This window comes from Phacochoerus africanus, chromosome 2 (genome assembly GCF_016906955.1).
Source record: "Phacochoerus africanus isolate WHEZ1 chromosome 2, ROS_Pafr_v1, whole genome shotgun sequence".
NCBI classification, from domain to species: Eukaryota; Metazoa; Chordata; class Mammalia; order Artiodactyla; family Suidae; genus Phacochoerus; species Phacochoerus africanus.
The window spans coordinates 163,852,057-163,872,465 of record NC_062545.1 but is presented as its reverse complement, the minus strand read 5'-3'; the positions used below and the strand labels follow the sequence as shown (position 1 = coordinate 163,872,465).

Sequence of the window (20,409 nt, the reverse complement as noted above, 5' to 3'; positions counted from 1 at the left end):
TCCTCTGGGATATTACTGCTCTGGGCTCTGCCCTGGCACGCTGCCATGACCTCTGTGTTGGACCTTCTGTAGCTGTAACACAGGTGCCCTGACCTCAACCCTCTACTTGTTATGTCGTTCCGTGCTTACCCAGCTGTTTGGGGCAGGACAAACTGGCATGCTTGTTGGAGCCTGGAAAGTTAGGTGCTAGTTTGAAGCTCATAAAATTCTGAGGACTGGCCTAGGAAAGGTGCCCTATTTAGGAATCTGCCTCTGAATAGCCTATTCCAGTCTTTTATCCCAATCTAGAACATCAACTTCCCTTCACCCAAGCAGACCAAAAAAATGGAGAGTGAACGTATTGTCCTCGATTCTGAAAGCCAAAAGAACTGAAAAATCTTCATTCAACTCAGGTAATAAACAAAGTCTTCCTTTCAGACAGAATATTAATTGATAAGAAGTTGGCTCCTGAATAAATACCTCTGAATCATGACCTGTGGAAGAGCAATAGGTATTTGGTTTAATAGCCATGGGGACGAACAACGGCAGGCTCTACCTGTGTGGGAGCCTCCAAGGGGCTCGGTGTTTAAGTGAAACCTCAGAAGGTACTTTGATGCTGCTATTGCTACCCCCTGAATGTTCATCAGACCGCTTCCCAAGGCTGACAAACATTCGAGGGGGGATGTAGGCTTGACCCAAAGAAAGCAGCCCAGGGCAGCGACTTGGTGAGGATGTGACTCAGGCCAGCTGCCCTGAGGCTCACGTTGCGATTCAATTGCTCCACCTGCCGAGTCAACTGGGAAATGCAGAAGTCGCTTGAGAAGGGAAGGGGGAGAACGGAAGGAAGAGAGACAAAGCCAGACATGGTAACTATAATGGGCCACATATTGAGTTGCTCATCACATGTACGAGACAGAGAAACCCACACAACAAAAACATTGTTTTACCCACTTCACAGATGAGGAAACCGGGACTCAGAGAGGTAGAATTACTTTGCTCAAGTTCACACAGTTAAGTGGTATACTTGATTTTTCAAGGCTTCCACTGACTAAAGTAGGAGGAGCTAGGTGTCTGGGTATTTTTGCCAGAAGCTCTTTGCCATACATAGACATCTTTGTGCATTCTGCTGCAATTTTTTTTTTTTTTTGTATAACTAATTGGCTGTCAGGCAGTTTTGCCATGAAAGATAACTGGTTGACAATTTGGTTTCAATTGGTTGAAATGTGTTAGCATTTCTTCTTGTTATCAACGTTATTGATGTCCTCTTGGAGCTGACAGATGACAATGACTTGCTTTGTTATTTTGAAACACTATTTGAGGAGAAGGAGGCTGAGGGCTTCGAAGGCACAGAGTTGAACCCATTTGTCCCACAGAACTTTGGAACATCTTTCAAGGGACAGGTGACAATGCGCCAAGAACAGTCAACAATGTAAAGGCTTTCACAACATAACACAAAGCTCAGTTACCTGCAGGCATCCTAGTGTTTGGAAACCGATACCTCTCTTATTAATGAGGAAGAAATTTTATTTAATGAATTAATTTTTTTGTCCATGCCTGTGGCATGGGGAAGTTCTCAGGCCAGAGATCAAACCCGGGTCACAGTAGCGAAATGGAGACACAGCAGTGGCAATGCTGGATCTTTAACTGCTAGCTACCAGGGAACTCCAGGAAGAAAATTTAGGAAAAAATAAAAAGTGGGATGCCAAACAAGGAGGTGAATCAACAAGCAAAATAATAATAATGATGATGAAGGTAATAATATTACTAATACTAAGAAGGAAAGACTTGGAACACAAGGGCTTGGGTACAACCCACAAAATAAAACCAGTTATTTGCAGTCATGCTATGAATATACACACATTTCAAAGGTACTGAAATATTTTGTATTTCACAACAAAGCCTTTTTACTTCTTACGTTTCATTGTGTTCTTTTAATGTTTATTTTTCTTTGTTTTATCTTTTTAAAAATTGAAATATAGTTGATTTACAATGTTATATTAGTTTCTGAGGTAGAGCAAAGTGACTCAGTTATTTTCTTTTTCAGATTCTTTTCCATTATAGGCTATTACAATATATTGACTATAGTTCCCTCTGCTGCACAGTTGGATCTTACTTATTTTATCATTTTATCTTTTATGGTCAATTAGTTATGTGGTGAAATGTTTGTGGCAAAGATATCTATGGCAAAAACTTTTTTTTTTTTTTTTTGCTTTTTAGGGCCGCACCCTTGGCATATGGAGGTTCTCAGGCTAGGAGTCAAATCAGAGCTACAGCTGCCAGCCTATACCAGGGCCACAGCAATGTGGGATCCGAGCCATGTCTGTGACCTACACCACTGCTCATGGCAACACTATACCTGACCCACTGAATGAGGTCAGGGATCGAACCTGCGTCTTCATGGATACTAGTTAGATTTGTTTCTGCTGCACCACAGTGGGAACTCCAGCAAAAACGTATTTGAACCATCCATCAGGTGCTCTGTTAAATAATTTCACTTGTAATGTCTTATTGAGGACACAAGCCTCTGAAGTAGGTGCTCTCCTTAGTTTTACAGAGGTGGAACCTGAAAGTTGGAGCTTTTAGGTAACTTATGGGAGGTCCCCAAATCACTAATTGGCAGAATTCTGCCTGGTTTCAAAGCTTGGCCCTCATAAATATAGAGTTGAAAGTGGGAAAACAGACAGAATAATATCACACCTGTAAATAAGGTCCACCACCATGTTAATTCTGGTTTTACTGCCAGTCTTTTTTTTTTTTTTTGTCTTTTGTCTTTTTTTTTGTTGTTGTTGTTGCTATTTCTTGGGCCGCTCTCGCGGCATATGGAGGTTCCCAGGCTAGGGGTTGAATTGGAGCTGTAGCCACCGGCCTACGCCAGAGCCACAGCAACGCGGGATCCGAGCCGCGTCTGCAACCTACACCACAGCTCACGGCAACGCTGGATCGTTAACCCACTGAGGAAGGGCAGGGACCGAACCCGCAAACTCATGGTTCCTAGTCGGATTCGTTAACCACTGTGCCACGACGGGAACTCCAGGGATTTTTCTTTGATATCTGAGTTAAAAGTATGTTCAATCCAGAGGGAAATGTGTTTGCTTCTGCCAGGTGCCGGGGAATACTCTCCACCTGGGATCATTTTAAACAAAACTTTCATCTCAGCATTTCACATCACAGCATAGTTTGAAGTCAGGCTTGTGATGCCTACATCCTTGCTGGTTCCCTGTGGGTGTGTTCTCCCCCTCATCTGCCTACTGAGCATGTCATACTGTGTGTGCCCAGGCTTAAGGTGGGGGTCCTCCCTCTCCCCCACTCCCCCTGCCTCCCATCCCCCTGCCGCCTTGTATGAGTTTGCTAGGGCTGCCATAACAAATACAATAGACTGGATGGCTTCAATGGCAGAAATTTTGTTCTCTCACAATCCTGGAGGCTAAAAGGCTGAAATCGAGGCATCACAGGGTTGGTTCCTTTGGAGGGCTGTGATGGAGAATCTGTTCCATGCCTCTCCCCTAAGTTCCAGTGCTTTGCTGGCAATCTTTGGCATTCCTTGGCTTGTAGGGGCACCACCCGGACCTCGGCCTTCATCTTTAGATGGCGTTCTCCCTTGTGTGCATGTCTGTGTCCAAATGTCCCCTTTTTATGAGGATACCAGTTGTACTGGAGTAGGGTGCACCCCAATAACGATCATCTTAAAACTTAACTAATTACATCTACAATGACTCTAGTTCCAAATAAGGTTACATTCTGGTGTGGTTGAGGTTAGGACATCATCATATGAATTGGGGGGGGGTGCACAAAACCATAACTCCTCTGTTTTGCTCCAGACTTTGCTTTCAGCACACATGTGCATGAGCCAGTAAAATGGACAGATGGAGCAGGGAGGGATGGACTGGGGGTTTGGGATTGCATATGCACACACTGAGGAATATGGAATGAGTGGGCCAATGGGGACCTGCTGTATTGCACAGAGTTCTACTGAATACTCTGTGATAATCTATGTAGGAAAAGAATCTGAAAGAGAACAGACGTGAGTATATGTCTAACTGAATCTGTTGTAGAGCAGAAGTGATCACAACACTGTCAATCACCTATACTTCAATAAAACTTTAAAGAAATAAAAAAAGTATAGGGTAAAATCCCCCCCAAAAGGGGAGGGTACTTTCCAGGTGACCAGGGACTGGCAGACACTCTGGGGAGTAAATGCCAACTCAAATTGCTACTTGCCTCTCTGGGTTTGTCATTTTTTTGACCTCCAAATAATTTTCTTTGTTTCTCACCAGGTCAACCAGGCATTTAAAAAAATGTTCTAACAATTTTATCCATCATGTTAAGGTTCATGAAAGAAGTCATTTGTCAGACTATCTACTCCAAAATATTCCTGGAAATGGGAACTCCTTTTGGTGTACAATGAATAGAGAAGTTCTACATGACTTCCCCTTGGAAATAATTTCAAATGATTATTTTAATGTTACCAACATTTTTGAATAAATCTCCCCAATACTCCTCATCCTAAAAAGCACAAGATAGGAGAGGCAAGAAAACTATACAAAACATAATCCCGGGAGGAATTCCGCTTAGAAAAAGAAAATATTTAGCGGGGCTGTCCCTCCTGCCTGAACTGGTGAGATGCTAGTATAAATCTGGAACTTTCCTAATTAGTTTTCTTTGCTCTGACACATTTCTTTTTTAAGCATTTGAAGTCCTCCTCCAAGTAACTCTTTATCCCACCAGCAAACTGTAGGGCTTCAGAATGAAGACTGTGTACTCACACATCAGATCTGACTACAGCAATCAACTCTACTTAAGTAGTGTGGTGCTTATAAAGCCTTGATACCTGTGCTAATCTTCTAAGGAGTGTATATTCCAGGGAGGATCTGCGTTTGCTCCTGCCAGAACATAGTTTCATAATAACCCTATTAAAAAAAAAAAAAAAGATTTGTTCTTTCCCACCCACCTCTTTCACAATAGCATAGCCAAACCGTACCCAAACTCCTCCTTCCCTCCCAACCTCAATGCCTCGCCTTCACCAGAATAGCCTTTGTCCCTGGGGGCCTGTCTCTGCAGAGTTTCTATGAAAGTGTTGCAGGAAGGGGGACCCCTTCCAGGGCCCAAGAATGGGCTGTTGTTTAACACTTGTAAATGAATTGCCTGAGGAGACACACCGGCTGACAAGGCAAGAGACTGTATTGGGAAGGGGCACCCAGGTGGAGAGTAGCAGGGCGAGGGAACCCAGGAGAATTGCTCTGCCACGTACCTCACAGTCTCCAGCTTTATGGGAGTGGGGTTAGGTTCCAGGTTGTCTCTGACCAATCATCTTGCTTAGCCTGTACTTGGTCTGGCTCATAGTCCTTCCTGGTGGCTTGTGCACCTCTCAGCCAAGATGGATTTCAGTGCCAAGGATCCTGGGGAGTTGGTTGTCTCCTTCCTCTTGTTGGCTCCTCCCAAATCCTCTCCTGGTTAGTCTTCAGGGCAGCACAGTGTTCCTTTTTTTTTTAACTTGATGAATTTTAGTACCTTTATCATTGTACGATCATCACAACCGAATTTTATAGCATTTCCATCCCAAACCCCTGCCCATCCCCCCACCCCCAACCTGTCATTTTTGGAAACCATAAGTTTTTCAGTCTGTGAGGCAGTATCTGTTCTGCAAAGAAGTTGTGTCCTTCTTTTAGATTCCACCTGTAAGTGACAGCATATGACGACGCTGGCAGCACCATGTGCCTTATCAGGGCCTCCTGCCATGAGTCAGCTCACGCAAGCGGCTATTATCATGCCTGGACAAGCTGGGCAGTTTCAGTCAATAGTCCTCTAACAAAAGGACCATTTTCCTCTCACTCTCACTGCTTTTAAAAGTGGAAAGCATTCGTTTCCCATTGAGCCCTCTCCTCCTCTTCGGTTCTACTTTTGCGTAGATTATCTTGACACGTGTTAGTTATTTCTGTTTAGTTACACTTCCTCTGGTCAAAGAGAAGACCAGAATGGAAAGGATCCACCTAAATATTACTTCTATTTGTAGTCTCCAGCAGGGGTTCTGAAAGCGTGACTCAGAACTTGTAGAGATGCAAATCTTCTGACCTACTCAGTCACAAGCTCTGGGTGTGGGGGTCAAGCAGTCTGGTTTAACAAGCTCCCCAGGTGATTCTAATGCCTATTTACATCTGGGAGCCATGGGGCTAATGTCTCCCTTTCCCATTTTCCTTCCCTTACTAGGTGTGTGTAAGGTGTTCTGAGATGCCCTTGTAGGCGCTGACAATTGTTGGAGTCCCTTCTTACAAATGCTGGGACTGGGGAAAGCAGATTCCCCAAGAGCATGTATGCAAACACATAAGTTGTCGCATTTAACCACCTCCCCTCCAAGATTAGAACCTCTTGGAAGAAAAGCAAGTTTGAGAGCAAGCAGCCACTCAAAGCTTCTCAATGCCACAAGCCAGAGAAAGTAGGAGAGCTCTGGTCCGTCCCCTTTTCAGAATCCAGCTCACCCGTTCGGGGGGTAAAGGAGAGTTGCTGGATGCTGTCCATCCCAGACCTGAGGCAGAGTTTTGGAGGATCTCCTAATTGGGTCTGAGAATTTGCTGATTTCCACAGGTGGCTGCTGTCTGTTTGAAGATGATCTCTAGGATGTGGGGGTTCCTTGTGCATTTTGTCCTCGGTGCAAGGTCAAGACATGGTTTTGGTTCAGAAAATTCCATGTCCTGAGCAGGCTTCACAGCTTGCTAAACTCATCTGTAAATACACACTTAGAGCAGGAGAAGCACATAACAGGCTTATCTTGTTGGCCAGTGTGACCAGGTGGTTGCTTTCCCTTAAAATGGGTGAGAGTCAGAGCAGGTGGTGTTGAGAATGAGGAATCCAGTTTCGAATTGTAAAATAAAGATCCTTGGGAAAATCCTGTACAAAAATTGAAAAGGTGTTGTGCCTTCCGTATGTATCCATACAGGCCTGGGACTTCATTCACTAGCCTGTACAATCCCAGAAAGACAGGGACCAGAGGTGGTCTTGATATTTATTATAAACCCAGTGCTCACCACAGTGCATGTCACGTAGGGGGCAGTTAATTTGTTGAATAGTTGAATGAATGGAAGTAACTGGGGTCCACTCTTAACTGTGGTTGCTTCCTGCTAATATTTTTTTGAACTCTTAACATGCATACATCAGGTAATGTTCTAGATTCCTGGAAGCTATGAAGATGGTCAATTCCTGTCCTCCAAAAGTTTATGATGAAGAGGAGGAGACAGATTTGCCCAACTACCTCCCCACAGAGCCTCTAGACTCCATTTGGGAGAAAACATGGACCTTGTCTTTGAAGCCAGCAAGGGGTAGAAGGTGGAGAATCCCTGGGCATATAATCCGGACCTGGATGCAGCCCTGATCCAAATTGTTGCAGGTGAGGCTGAATTCATTCCTTTGTGTTCCCCTGGTATGACATGGGAGTCACCTGACTAATAACAGAAGTGACTCAGAAAGCCCCCATTTCACAGTGATGGGTAGTGGAGGGAACATTCATTGAACTGGAAGAGAGGTGCATTTGGGAGAATAAAGCTCCCAGGCTGCTGCCTCGGCTTGTTTTACAATCTGCCCTCCTTCCCTGGAATGAGCCGTACTAGTTTAGCTCTGAGACTAGTCCTGTGTTTCTCTCATTATACTTCAAAAATTCCCTCAAAATTGCTTTCTCTTTGGATCTTAGTATACAGTAAGGTGACTGACTTATCCACGTACCTGCTGGTTAATGGATAAACAGCTCCTGAAAGCAGTCACCAGAGTGAATGGTCCCAAAGAAGGGAAGCGAGTGGTGAGAATTTCACGCTCAGGGCGGCGGCCGCGCGGGGGCGGGGAGGGGGGCTGTCAAGGGGGCAGTGGGGAGGCTTTCCAGTTTGGGTTGTCGGTTTCAGAATCCCCATGCCCTCCAAGGGGTGGTCCTTCACACCTCTGAGGTCCCTTCCATGGCTCCAGGATCCTGACCACCACCCCCTTCGCCCTGAGGAACCTGGGGGGCATCACACCCCTCACAAGAGTAACCATATTCCTTGGCCTCACTGGGGACTTTGGGAATCAAGCAACAGGCAAGAAACTCAACTGCCTGAGGGAGGAGCACCCACATACCTCTCTGTGAAGTGGGTGGGGGGGAGCAACATAGCTGTAGCCTTCTAGTCCCATCTGACCATAGACAGGCCCCTGAGTGAATCTCAAGGCCAGTCCTCAGAGAACCAAGCAAAGAAGTACAGCCGTTGTGCTTGAAATTTTTATCTCAGGCAGAGGAAGACCCAGGTGCGACAAAGCGAGGGTTGATGCTTCCACAGTGACTCGCTCAGAGGAAGCGCCCCCCTTCTGACCTCGGATTTGATCCTTGTAGAAGGATGTCCCTGTAGTTGGGAAAGCCAATTACCTGTCTCTACTTGCATTTATTTGGAACACCCCCAATCAAATCCCATCAGGCCAAAGGCTTTCATCCTCTGCTCTGTATTTATATATAAGGATGTGTCAATCTGGCTGGTGGCGTGGTCCGCACCAGCCAACAGTGCCATAGAATAAGCCCGGAAAGAAAAATGTACTTGGCGGCTGGCCTTGGAAGGCTCCTCGCAGGAATCTGTTTGAAATGTTTTCCAGCTGTTATTTCCTTTCTGAACAATCTGAGCCTAATTCAATTTGTAGCACCTTTCTCTTCTCCAGACTTTTCTGAAGGCAAATTACCCACACATGGCTCTCACCAGGCACATATATGGTTCTGCTGGTTTTGGCAGAGACTATTTCTGAATTGTACATAAATGACCCCATTGACACAGGGGAAGAGTATTCCACATGACATGGTCTTTCAATTACACGGCATGATGGCAGCCCAGCAAGATGCTGGGCATGAGCTCCAGAATTCTGGGGCTAAAGAGGTCCACGGCCATCTCTGAGCTGACTCCAGGCAGATCCAGCACATTTACTGTGTTTCTGTGGGGGTGGGAGGGAGAGGCAAAGCAGAGAGCAAGAACCCCCCTGGGTCACAGTTAAAAAAAGACAAAACCAACAGAACTTGACTTTGGAACTAGTTCCATCCTCATATATCATAAGGACTATTTATAAAACAAACCATGACTCCATAGATACAACTTTCCTTCTGGCTTACTCATTTCCCCATCCAGCATCCACTCCCAGTGTGGCTGGCAGTGATGTTAGAGGCAGAAGGGGATACAAAGCCACAGAAAACAAACTGGAGAAGTTAGTATTCAAAACATAAGCTGTCACCTGGCCAGAAACGGATGAGAATCCGGAGTCCCTGACTCGCCTGGGGATACTGGAGAGGGCATTGCACCATGTGGGAACAGGCACGAATCCAGCTCAGCTGAGTGGTCGGGCTGCGTGGACTTTGTTTCTGTCCCGTCTCTGGGAACCAGGCTCCCAAATAGTAGCCACCTGCTTTACAAAGCGTGTGTTTGCCTCTTCCACCCCTCCACAGTGGTCTCCACCCTCCCTCCAGGAATTCTCTTTTCCCTTCAGCTGGCTTGCGACCTGGTTCCTTATAAAATATTCACAGAGAGGTGTGTTTTATTTGATGGTATCTTAGGATGTGCCCTTTCCCAGAGAAACCATATTTAACAAAGTAGCAGGCGCAAGGGATTAAATAATTGAAATATAATAGCCACATGTGCATTCCTGACTCCCTCTGTCAGTGTCCTAAATTAACCCGATTCTCTCCTGCCCAAAGCCCAAAGCAGGCATTGGTGCGCAAACTCTCACGAAGGGAGACAGTTGAAAATTACAGACTTTGCCTCAGTAGTCTCCCAGTGGGTTTCTCTGCTTCTGCCCTTACCCCTTCAAAGCCCCTCTGTGGGTCCAGAAGGAAATGCGAAGTCCTAACAGAGGCCCTTAAACCTCTACCTGGGCTCCAGCTGCCTCCCCATGGCATTTCCTGCCATTTGTGCCTGGCTTCCTCTGTCTCAGCCATGATGATCCCTTGTTTTGATCACACCAAGCATGGCCTCCTCAGGGTCTTGCTCACACCTCTGTGTGCTCACCTCTCCCTCCATTCAGCTCTCTGCTTACAACCCCTTTGTTGCTGAGGTCTTTCCAGAAGACCCCACCTAAAATAGCTACTCCCACCCACATCACTCTACCCTTCTGCCATTTTATTTCCCCTCATGGCTCTTTTTAACACTGATACACATTGTAATGTTCTATTTTATGTGTCAATTTGGCTAGGCCTAGATTTGGTACCAGGCCCCAGATAATTGGTCAAATATGATTCTAAATGTTTCTGTGAAGGCTTTTTTTTTTTTTTTTTTCTATGACTGTACCTGTGGCATATGGAAGTTCCTAGGCTTTGGGGTTAAATCAGAGCTGCAGCTGCAGGCTTACACCAAAGTCACAGCAATGCCAGGTTTGAGCCATGTCTGTGACCTACACTGAAGCTCACAGCAACACCAGATCATTTAACCCACGAGCGAGGCTAGGATGGAACCCATATCCTCATGGATACTAGTCAGGTTCTTAACCCACTGGGCCATGACAGGAACTCTGAGATGAGCATTTAAATCAATAGACTTTGGAGTTCTCTTGTGCAGCAGGTTGAGGATCCAGTATTGTCACTGCAGTGGCTTGGGTTGCTGCTGTGGTGCAGGTTTGATCCCTGGCCTGGGACCTTCTACCATGCCATGCGTGCGGCCAAAAAAATTAAAATCAGTAGACTTTGCATCAAGCAGACTGCCGTATGTCATGTGGGTGGGCCCCATCAAACCAGTTGAAGGCTTTAGTACAAAACACTAACCCTGAAGAAGGGATTCTGCCAGCAGTCTGCCTTTGGAGTCAAACTGCGACATCAACTCTTCCCTGGGTCTCCAGCCTACCCTACAGTTTTTCGACTTGCCAGCCTCTACAATTGCATGAGCCAGTCCTTTAAATCTCTTTTTCTATGTGTACATCCGTTCATCCACACATATATATCCTATTGGTTCTGTTTCTCTGGAGAAGCCTAACACATATCTGTTTGTCTTCCTTGAGCAAATGGTAAACTCCATGACAACAGGGACTTTGTACTATCACTGCTCTATCCTTGGCCTTCAATAAACTCTCTTTGAATGAAGGGAGCCAGTAAGAATTTTAGATTAGGAAAAAATACTATTCAAGGAAATAAGCAGGGTGATGAGAGCCAATGGACAGGGGAAACAGTTTCTGCTTGTACTGGGTTGAATAGTGTCCTCCCCAAATTCATGTCTACCTAGAACCTCTCAATGTGACCTTATTGGGAAATAGGGTCTTTGCAGATATAACTGAGAAAAGGTCATACTGGATTAGCGTAGGTCCCCATTCAATAAGTTGTGTCTTCTTTTTGTCTTTTTAGGGCCACACCCATGGCACATGGAAGTTCCCAGGCTAGGGCTCGAATTGGAGCTGAAGCAGCTGGCCTACACCACAGCAATGCCGGATCTGAGCCATGTCTGCAACCTACACTACTGCTCACCGCAATGCCAGATCCTTAACCCATTGAGTGAGGCCAGAGATCAAACCTGGGTACTCATGGATACTAGTTGGGCTCGTCACTGATGAGCCACAACGGGAACTCCCCCAATAAGTATTGTCTAAGAAAAGAAAATGTGTAGAACACAGAACACACACCACATGAAGGGACAGGGACGCAAAGACATGGAGGTAGAAAAGCATGCAACATCAGAGGCAGGTAACATCCTGGGGTGGTCCAGGGACCACCAGACACCAGAGAGAGGCATGTGGTGGCTTCTCTCTCGGAGCCTCTGGAAGGTACCCACCCTACTGACACCCACTGGCTTTCCAGAACTGTAGGAAACTATATTGCTGTTGTTTAAGCTCCCAGTTATGGTACTTTGCTTTGGCAGCCCCAGGAAAGGAATACACTGCTTTTCCTCCCATCTTAACTGGCTCCCCAGACCTGTGCAGCTTGCCTGCAGCTGCCCCTACCTACCCTTGCTGGGTCACTGTTTTTTAAGTGGAGCCCCAGCCACTGAGTGCAGGTTCCCACCTGGCCACCTGATACCCTCATATCTAAATATGAACAGCTGGTGAAGTCTGCTGCTCATGGGATGAGAGCAGTCCCAAAGCATGGCAAGCCTTTTCAAAACATTGGGGTCCTGGCTGGGAGGCAGTGAGCCTCACATTCTGCTGGGAATTGAGACTGGAGCACGTGAGGTTACCAGCCAACTGCACAAAAGGGATGTCCACCAGCCGTCACCTGGCTTCTGGTTCGCGAAGCTGTTTTCTAAATTAAGAAGGCTGAAACCATCACATATGGAGGAGTCTTGCAGATTTCCGTCGACTGCTGTTTCCTCCAGAGGATTCATGACGCTTTCCTCTGTGAGGGGCAGAGATCTTGTGCGGCTCTGGGGTGATGCTGTTGGGTGCTGTGTGCATGTGATTTCGGGAAGAAGGGCACCGGGAGTGAAGGGTGGTTCCTACTGGCTCCTGCAACACTTTTCATTCACAGCTCTTATCACAGCTTGTAACTGCATGTTTATGTAATTAATTTGCCTGGAAGGATCCATATCTGTTTTGCCAAAAAATCCCCAGGAGGATGGGGATTATGATGTTTTGCTCCCCTGGGTTTGCAGTGCATGATGTACTGTACAGCTGACAACAAGCATTATATGATAAATATTTGCTGAAGGAAAGTGAGACGTATAAATACAGGTTAACTTTGGGATGCTAAAAGCATCCTGCTAGAGTGCTACACATCTCTTCGAGGTAACCTCCCTCTGTATTATATAACTCTGCCTCCAGTGGGGCCCAATTGATGAAAATTCCTTTCCTCTTATCTTCATATAGAAGAAACTTCAGCTACCAACTCACGGGGCTTTCTCCCCACTCCCCTTTCCCCCCTTTTTGGCTACCCTGCAGCATAGGGAGTTCCCAGGCCAGGGGTCAGATCCCCAGTTGCAGTTGTGACCTATGTGCAACTGTGACAACACTGGATCCTTCAACCCACTGTGCCCGCCTGGGGATTGAAGCTGCATCCTGGCGCTGCAGAGATGTCCCCAGTCCCATTGCGCCACAGCAGGAACTCCCTCCCTCAACTCTTTTTAACTTCTTTTTAGGTAGTTAACTTTTTTTTCCCCTCTGAAGGAAACCTTAGGTGGAATTCTAATCCAAAACCAATCGAAGGTTGAGTTACTTGCGGTGCCTCTCACAAGCCTCCCCTTAAGGCATCTCCTGTGATCCCCAGAGAGTTCTTGGCTTGAAAACCCCACTCTGGGGGGCCCTAGAGGAACCCCTAGCTGGGGATGAGGGCCTCTGAGACTAGATTCAGTGGAACCTGGGCCCTCAGACCTTGACTCAGATGTCAGTGTTGGGACTGCCACTCCGCCCCCCAGGAGGTGGCCTACCCAGCATGCATGTTCCTGCTCCCAAGAGAAATGGCTCTCTCCATCACCTTGAACTCTTCTTCTGAAAAGCCTGCTCCTTCAGGACTGGGCATCAGGACAAAACACAGCACAACCACATAAGAAAAATAACTTTGTTATTAAGCATATATATAATCTTATCAAAATACTTCATAATATCACATCCATAACTGAATAGTAGCTCAGCTGTTATACGGGCCTGCTGTAAATAATGAACACAGCTACTGAAGTATATGGCTGGTCAAAAGGAATAACAACAGAGTCACAACACACATGAATTCCCCACGTGCTTCCTTTGGGGGGGGAGTCTTACAACGAATGCTGAGGTCCCTGGGGGATGTCTAAAAGGTCTTTTTTCTATAATTTCCCTAAAACAGTAATCAGTAATATTTATTGCAGGAGCATATGAAGCCCAAGATTTTATGCTTTAATAATTATGGTCATTTTTTTTTTTTTTTTTAGCATCTAATGGAAAATTGTCTTTTGATTTGTTGTGAAACCTACATGCTGGCTGTGCCAGGAAAATTTTCATCCATTTCCCTGAATTATTAATAACTTTAGATGGCTCTATTCTATTGGCTTGGCTTGGATTCCTTCAAATAAATTTCCTTTCAGGAAAGATTATCTGAAAGATGTTAAGGTTACACAGTGCGGCTGCTCTCTCTGTGACAGGCTGGAGTGGGGGCAGAGAGGGAGAGGGAGTGACACCCAAAGGGTGAGGAAGAATGGGCTATTAATCCAAGGAGGTGCTTGGCCCCTAGTCACCAAGAATGTCTTCCTCTGCAGGCTTGGAAACAGGCCTCACATGGCTGGTAGTATGAACCCTGGAAAGGGAGCATGGCCAGGACCAAGGTACACTTCACCTGGTATCTGGTGGGGTAATCCCCAAACCCCCCTTGCCCTGCCCCTGGTACACCAATGTGCATTTGTTATTTACCTGATTGACTATGTGTTTTGTTTTGTTTGCTTTTTAGGGACATACCTGCAGCATATGGATGTTCCTAGACCAAGGGTCCAATCGGAGCTACAGCTGCCAGCCTATACCACGGCCACAGCAACATCAGATCCAAGCTGTGTCTGTGACCTACATGACAGCTCATGGCAACACCGGGCCGGATCCTTAACCCACTGAGCAAGGCCAGGGATCAAGCCCTCAACCTCATGGTTCCTAGTCAGATTCGTTTCCGTTGCACCAAGACAGGAATTCCTACCTGACTGTGAACCTCAGTTTATATGGTAGAAATGGCTTTAGTTGGCCAATTCATTCTGTGGCAGGTGTTAGAATAAATAAAGAAGGAGCGAACAGATAGCACTCCCTCCGAACCCCCATTGGCTCTGGCATGGGAAAGCTTCTAATTTCTCTCTCTGGAACTGGGAAGGGAGGAGGGGTTTTCTCCAACTAAAATGTATCCCCCTCCCCTTGCGCTGTTTTGAACAGGAGAGTTTTATTTCCCTTGCTTTCCACCAGCAGAAGCAGTCTGTTAAGCCCTTATTCTAGGTTCTAGGTCTCGGGGAGCAAAAAGTCAACATTTCTGAGAAAGAACTGAGGAGATGTACAAAGACCTTTTTCCCAGGGAACATGAATTGGCTTAGCTAAGCTAGCAAATTTTTTTTACCGCCCCTTATTCCCAAAGGCTTTTCTATCAGGTTTTGAGAAGTCCTGTTTAGACAGTGAAACTTTGGCCTTCTATCTGTAATTAAGATACATTAGGAATAACACTGCCTTCTGATGTCTTATCTTCAAAAAAGTTGATTTGGGCATATAGAGTACCTATTTAGTCCTACCGAAGTGATCCAAGTTTTGAAAATCTGAGGATAGAAAATTATTGTATAAGTTGACCTGATCCAGCAAATTGAGATAATATGGTTTTTTGCTAGAAAATATTATCCAGAATCATCTCACAAATCCCATGTATTACCACCTTCCATTCATTCTGTTAATATTAGTCTAGCCTTTGGCCAAACTTGCAGTTTAGTTGCATTTTATGAGTACTTGACAACAGAGAATAAAAGTATATTTCTACCTACAGTTCATTGTTAAAAAGGTAATAAAATTCCTTACCAGAGAAAAACTCAAAGACGAACCTCATCGTTTCTCATACAGCCTGTGCATAATTTCTTTTAGTATTCATCCATCCACACACTTTAAATACTGTGTTCCACAGGCATGCAAACATTAAATATATTCCAGATGGGAATCAACATCTTCTCAGTCCATCTCTGTGAACCTGTGGCTGGCAAGGACTTCTGCTGTGAAGATTAGATTCTGGGGAGGCTGAAGCAGGCAGGAAAGATCCTAGGCTTTGTGAGGCTGTGTTTGTGTTCAGCTGTAACATTTTGGTGGAGAGTCACTAGGGATTTTGTGTAAGAAATAGTGGAGTCAAGTGTTGGTGAAAAAACTGAGCCACCAGCTCACTGACTGGAGCCCTGTGTTTCTAACAGGATGGGGACAAGGGAAGGAAGGCTGTTGTCACTTGGGATTTGCAAATTTACAAACTTGGAATTTGCAAATTTACAAATTAACAAGCCCTTCCTATTCTGAAGAAAGACTGAAAAGTAGCATATTAATACCCACAGTGGTTCTCTTTAAACAAGCTTTCCCAGGAGAGTAAAATGATGTAAGCTAAAAAAAAAGATGAAAAAACACAAACCACCCAAAAATGTAGGGGGGCACTGCAGGAAAGGAAATGGGAAGCCCAACATGAGCAAAAAGGAGGTGTGACAATGGTTCTTTATGAAACTCAATAGAAGGGTGAAGGTCTCCTGAACAGGTAGTGAAACGGCATTCTGGGTGTCAAACGACAAAGAGGACCTCAAGGAGTCTGTAAACTATCTGATCAAATCAAGAGGTTCCCCAACAATATTACAAAGGTGTAGATGGCCCCTCTGGTCCCTTGAGCACTCCTGCTCTTGCATCTGTGAATCTAGAAAAAGCCTTTTCTGGAATAGGCATCCCTCCGGGGCCAGAGATCTAAGAGCAAACACGGACTCCAGGGATGTTTGGGAATCTCCTTCTTTCCCAACTGCTTCCCATGTTGGCTGAAGAAGGGAAATCAGGAGACATGCAAGAACTGGAACTTTGACCAAATAATGGAAAATTAAGGAGAAATGGAAGGAAAATTCCGGTAAATGAAGAAAACTGTTGCAAAAATTGGAATTGGGGAGTTCCTTTTGTGGCTCAGCGGTTATGAATCCAACTGGCATCCATGAGGATGCAGGTTTGGTCCCTGGTCCCACTCCGTGAGTTAAGGATCCAGTGTTGCTGTGAGCTGCGGTATAGGCCTGGATCCTGTGCTGTGGCTATGGTATAGTCCGGCAGCTGCAGCTCCAAGTTGACTCCTAGCCTGGGAACTTCCATAAGCTTCAGGCATGGCCCTAAAAAGCAATAAAATAAATAAAAATAAAAAACCCAAAAAAACAAAACAAAAAATTGGAACTGGGACTAAACTATGGAAAATTGAGGAAAAATGGGAAGATGGGAAGGAAATTTCTGGCAAAACCAGGAAAATTGTTGCAAGAACTGGAACTTGGACTAAATTATGGAAAATTAGGAAAAATGAGAAGAATGGGAAGGAAATTTCTGCCAAATGAGGAAAAACTGTTGTTTTCTCCCTCCCAATCCAAGCAATCTTTCAATTCTATATTATTCTCAATGTTGGCAAGGTTGACTGGCCCCCAACATGGACTTCTAATTCCTACCGACAGCAGATTTACTGTCAGTAGCAATTAGAAGGCTCATCGGGGTCCCTGCTTGAGGTTCACTTGCCCCACGGCCAACAACCCAAGCCAGCAACCTCCTGCCAGCCCCGAGCTCCACAGTACACTGATTCAACCTGGATCATGGCCTATGAGCACCTTGTGGGCACCCAGTCACAGCCAGGGAATTTGCTACCTCTCTCTAAGTGTCGGTTACTTTCACTTAACAAATAATCGGTGATTTACTAAGCAAGCCCAGTCATTCAAATAGCTTTACAGTGTCCTAGCAGACCAGGAGCCCAGTGTTCTAATGTGAACCAGGGCAATGCATTCACTTGCTCTGTTTTGAAAAGAGGATGTATTCTTACAGCTAGAATAACTTTCTTCTTTGAATAGGATAGTTATAACTAAGCATGGCATGAACCCTTCACAGTCACATCTGAATGTTAATATGTGGCAACCTATGGGACAGTCAATATAATTTTCTCCATCGGCTCTAATATGCCCTCCCCTCCTCACCTTTCTTTAACCAAAATTAGGAAAGAAAGTTTGATAAGAGAATAGAATGTTTTAAATCTACTAGATTGACAAGGAATAAGAGTTATCCACCAAGGTAAATATACATTGTTGTCTCCCCTTTTCACTGAAAAGGGTTAATTTTGATACTGAGGACTAATAGTCTATTCTGGACACATCCATTTTTTAAATAAGTAAACTCACATTTTCTTAGAACTCACCTTGCCCTCTTCCCCTTTCTGATAGTCTGCCAAATTTTAAGACACTCTGAGGGTACTCAATTCAGAAATCAGAAGTCGCTGAAAAATAAGAAAGTCAAAGAAAAGTTCCACCGTAGATGCTCAGTAGGAAGCGTATAAGTCAACCATTTACTCCCTCATGTCTTTAGCATGTCTAGCGGGGGACTCTGAAAATAGTATTTGGAAGAAAAGAAGCAGGGAGAAGGCAGGAAAAGAAAGAAGAAAATAAAAATTGATCTCTTCTGGGCCACCAGGCGTGTTTTGTTTTGTTTTGCTCTTCGGGTGACTTAACTGCAGAAGGAAACACTCTTCCGTTTCTTGGGTGAGAAGATGTCAAGGCTGTGCTAAGGATAAAAGTCTCTGGAGGCTCCCAAGTCCCTCCTCTCCGTTCTTTTTGGGTCGTCGTCTCCAGAGCCCAAGTCTGAGGTCTCTGGGTAGCTGGAAAATTCCTGAGGTAAAGGGAACTCCTCTGTGGAAGAGTGAGTCCGGTGCCCGAACACCTTTTCCTGCAGCTCGGTGATGTCGTTGCGGATGTCCGCGAGCATGAGCAGGAGGAAGTCAAAAGAGCCGGGGGGTCCCTGCGAGGGAGAGAGGAGTCAAAGCTGGACCACCGCCGACCCCACCCTTTGCCAAGTGTGGCTTCTGAGGGCTCTGTGGTCTGCTGTCCTGCTGCGTGCGGGCAGCTACTTAGCGTGGTGTCCCAAGTGGAGGAAACACAAGGACCACGGCAGCCTTGCCTTCAATTCCCCTTCATCCCCTGGACGAGCTGGGGTGACACATTCACCTCTCCTAGCTCTAGGCTCTTCCAAATCCCATAGAATGAAAGGATATGAGAAGAGCCCTCCCAGGTGATTTCCCGAAGAACCCCGAAAGACACTTAAGAAGGCAGAGGGCAGTGGGTAAGAGGTTGGGGTTCTGCTGGGTTTGAACCTCGGCTCTGCCACTTATTGGCTGTGTGGTCTTGGGCAAGTTACTTACTGTATTTGGGCTTCGGTTTCCCATCTATAAAATGGGCAGAATAATAGCCCTAACTTTGCAGGGATTCATAGGGCTCCTAAGTGAGGGGTTAAAGAATTGATGCATGTAAAGGGCATGGAGCGTTAACAGGTTTTCAAATTTGTTTTTTTTTTTTTAAATGAAATTATTAAAATGTCCATAAAAATGTTTGACTATAACTGCAATTTTTTATTTTTATTTTTTACTTTTTAGGGCTGCATCCATGGCATATGGAAGTTCCCAGGCTAAGGGCTGAATCAGAGCTACAGCTGCAGACCTACACCACAGCCACAGCAATGCCAGATCCGAACCGCATCTGCGACCTACACCACAGCTCACGGCAGATCCTTAACCCACTGAGCAAGGTCAGGGATCGAACCCACAACCTCATGGATCCTAGTCCGATTGGTTAACTGCTGAGCCACAAAGAGAACTCCCTGTAACTGCAGTTTAAAATGAAGTTCACGGTATATGGTAAAGGCAGCCATTCCTCATTGACCAGGAAAAGTCCAATCAAGGCTTCTTAATTTTCCTAGTGACTGAAAGTTTTTGTCATACATTACTTACTAAGCCTTAATTTCTATGAAGCGCTATGCGGGGCATGGTCAAATAATGTGTGAACAAGCACATTCTGGGCTTGTTAATAACCTGTGGTAAAATTGTCATTACGCTCTGCAACCTCTGCTTGGCAGCTACCACCTTAGAGACGGTAACTTATGTAACTCTGCAGAGCACTCAGTGACATCAGAGGACACTCACCTGACATGTGACAGGTCAGATGCCATGTGCACTGCACAGGTGAGGGGATGGACATCCAGGAATGGATGCTAAGTGACAGGGCTCTGGTCAGAGAGCTAACGGGTGAAAAGTGGAGATGGCACCTAGACCCCAGACCTCTAAGGTCAAGGATCTTTGATGTTCTTCAGAAATGACACTGACTTCTTCACAAACAATGGAGTTGCTTGAATCTTCTGTGTTTTTTGGGTATTACTAAGTTTCATTTTCAATTTCCCAGGCACCATACATATATTCAGCTAACTTTGTCTCAGCCAGTGGTCCTAAGCAGTCTGCGTGTCTGTGCTTTCTGGAGGGGAGGGTCCTCCTGCTAAGGTTGTAGTGGTGGCTAAATTCTGGAATATTCAGAGTTATGACTTAACCCCACAGATTTCTTTTCAAGTACCTTCAGATGTAAGACACCCCTGAAAACAGATTCATGGCATCCTGGAGGTGGGGGGAGTGTGAGTCTTAAAACATTCCAAATAAAGATTAAAGAAAAAAAATGACAACAGGTACTGAACTTTCAAAATAACTGTTAACCAGCTGCTGAAGGCTTCGTGATGTTTTTAACCACAGAGCTCTCTGTGAATGGGCTGAGCAGCAGCTGGAAGGGGCTGGCTGTTGCTAATAAGACCGACCTACAGGCTCATCCATGTGCAGCCCTGAGCACACTGCCACTGGGGAAGCAGGACAGGTGGTGCTACTTACTGGAGACCCTCTGGGGCCAGGTGCTCCTCTTTCCCCCTAAAAGCAGAAGGATCAGGGTTATCTTTCTGGACCGCATGGATGCCACCACCCCAGCTTCTATTAGACACCCACCACAACCATCTCCCTGCATAAAACAACAGATATTTTCTACGGGA

At 45.5% G+C, this 20,409-nt stretch overlaps 1 protein-coding gene across 2 annotated transcripts in view; it reads right to left on the bottom strand.

Annotated features, from left to right (window-relative positions):
- Positions 1-17,882: 17,882 nt before the first annotated feature.
- The window catches only part of CCBE1 (collagen and calcium binding EGF domains 1), a 233,637-nt gene continuing 231,110 nt past the window's right edge, over positions 17,883-20,409 (bottom strand). For both annotated transcript variants that reach the window (XM_047767030.1, XM_047767031.1), the window contains exons 10-11: positions 20,255-20,290; positions 17,883-18,351 (exon numbers count right to left, since the gene is read on the bottom strand). In XM_047767030.1, coding sequence (XP_047622986.1) covers positions 18,118-18,351; positions 20,255-20,290 — 270 coding nt within the window. In that variant the 3' untranslated portion in view covers positions 17,883-18,117. The remainder of the gene's footprint in view (positions 18,352-20,254; positions 20,291-20,409) is intronic.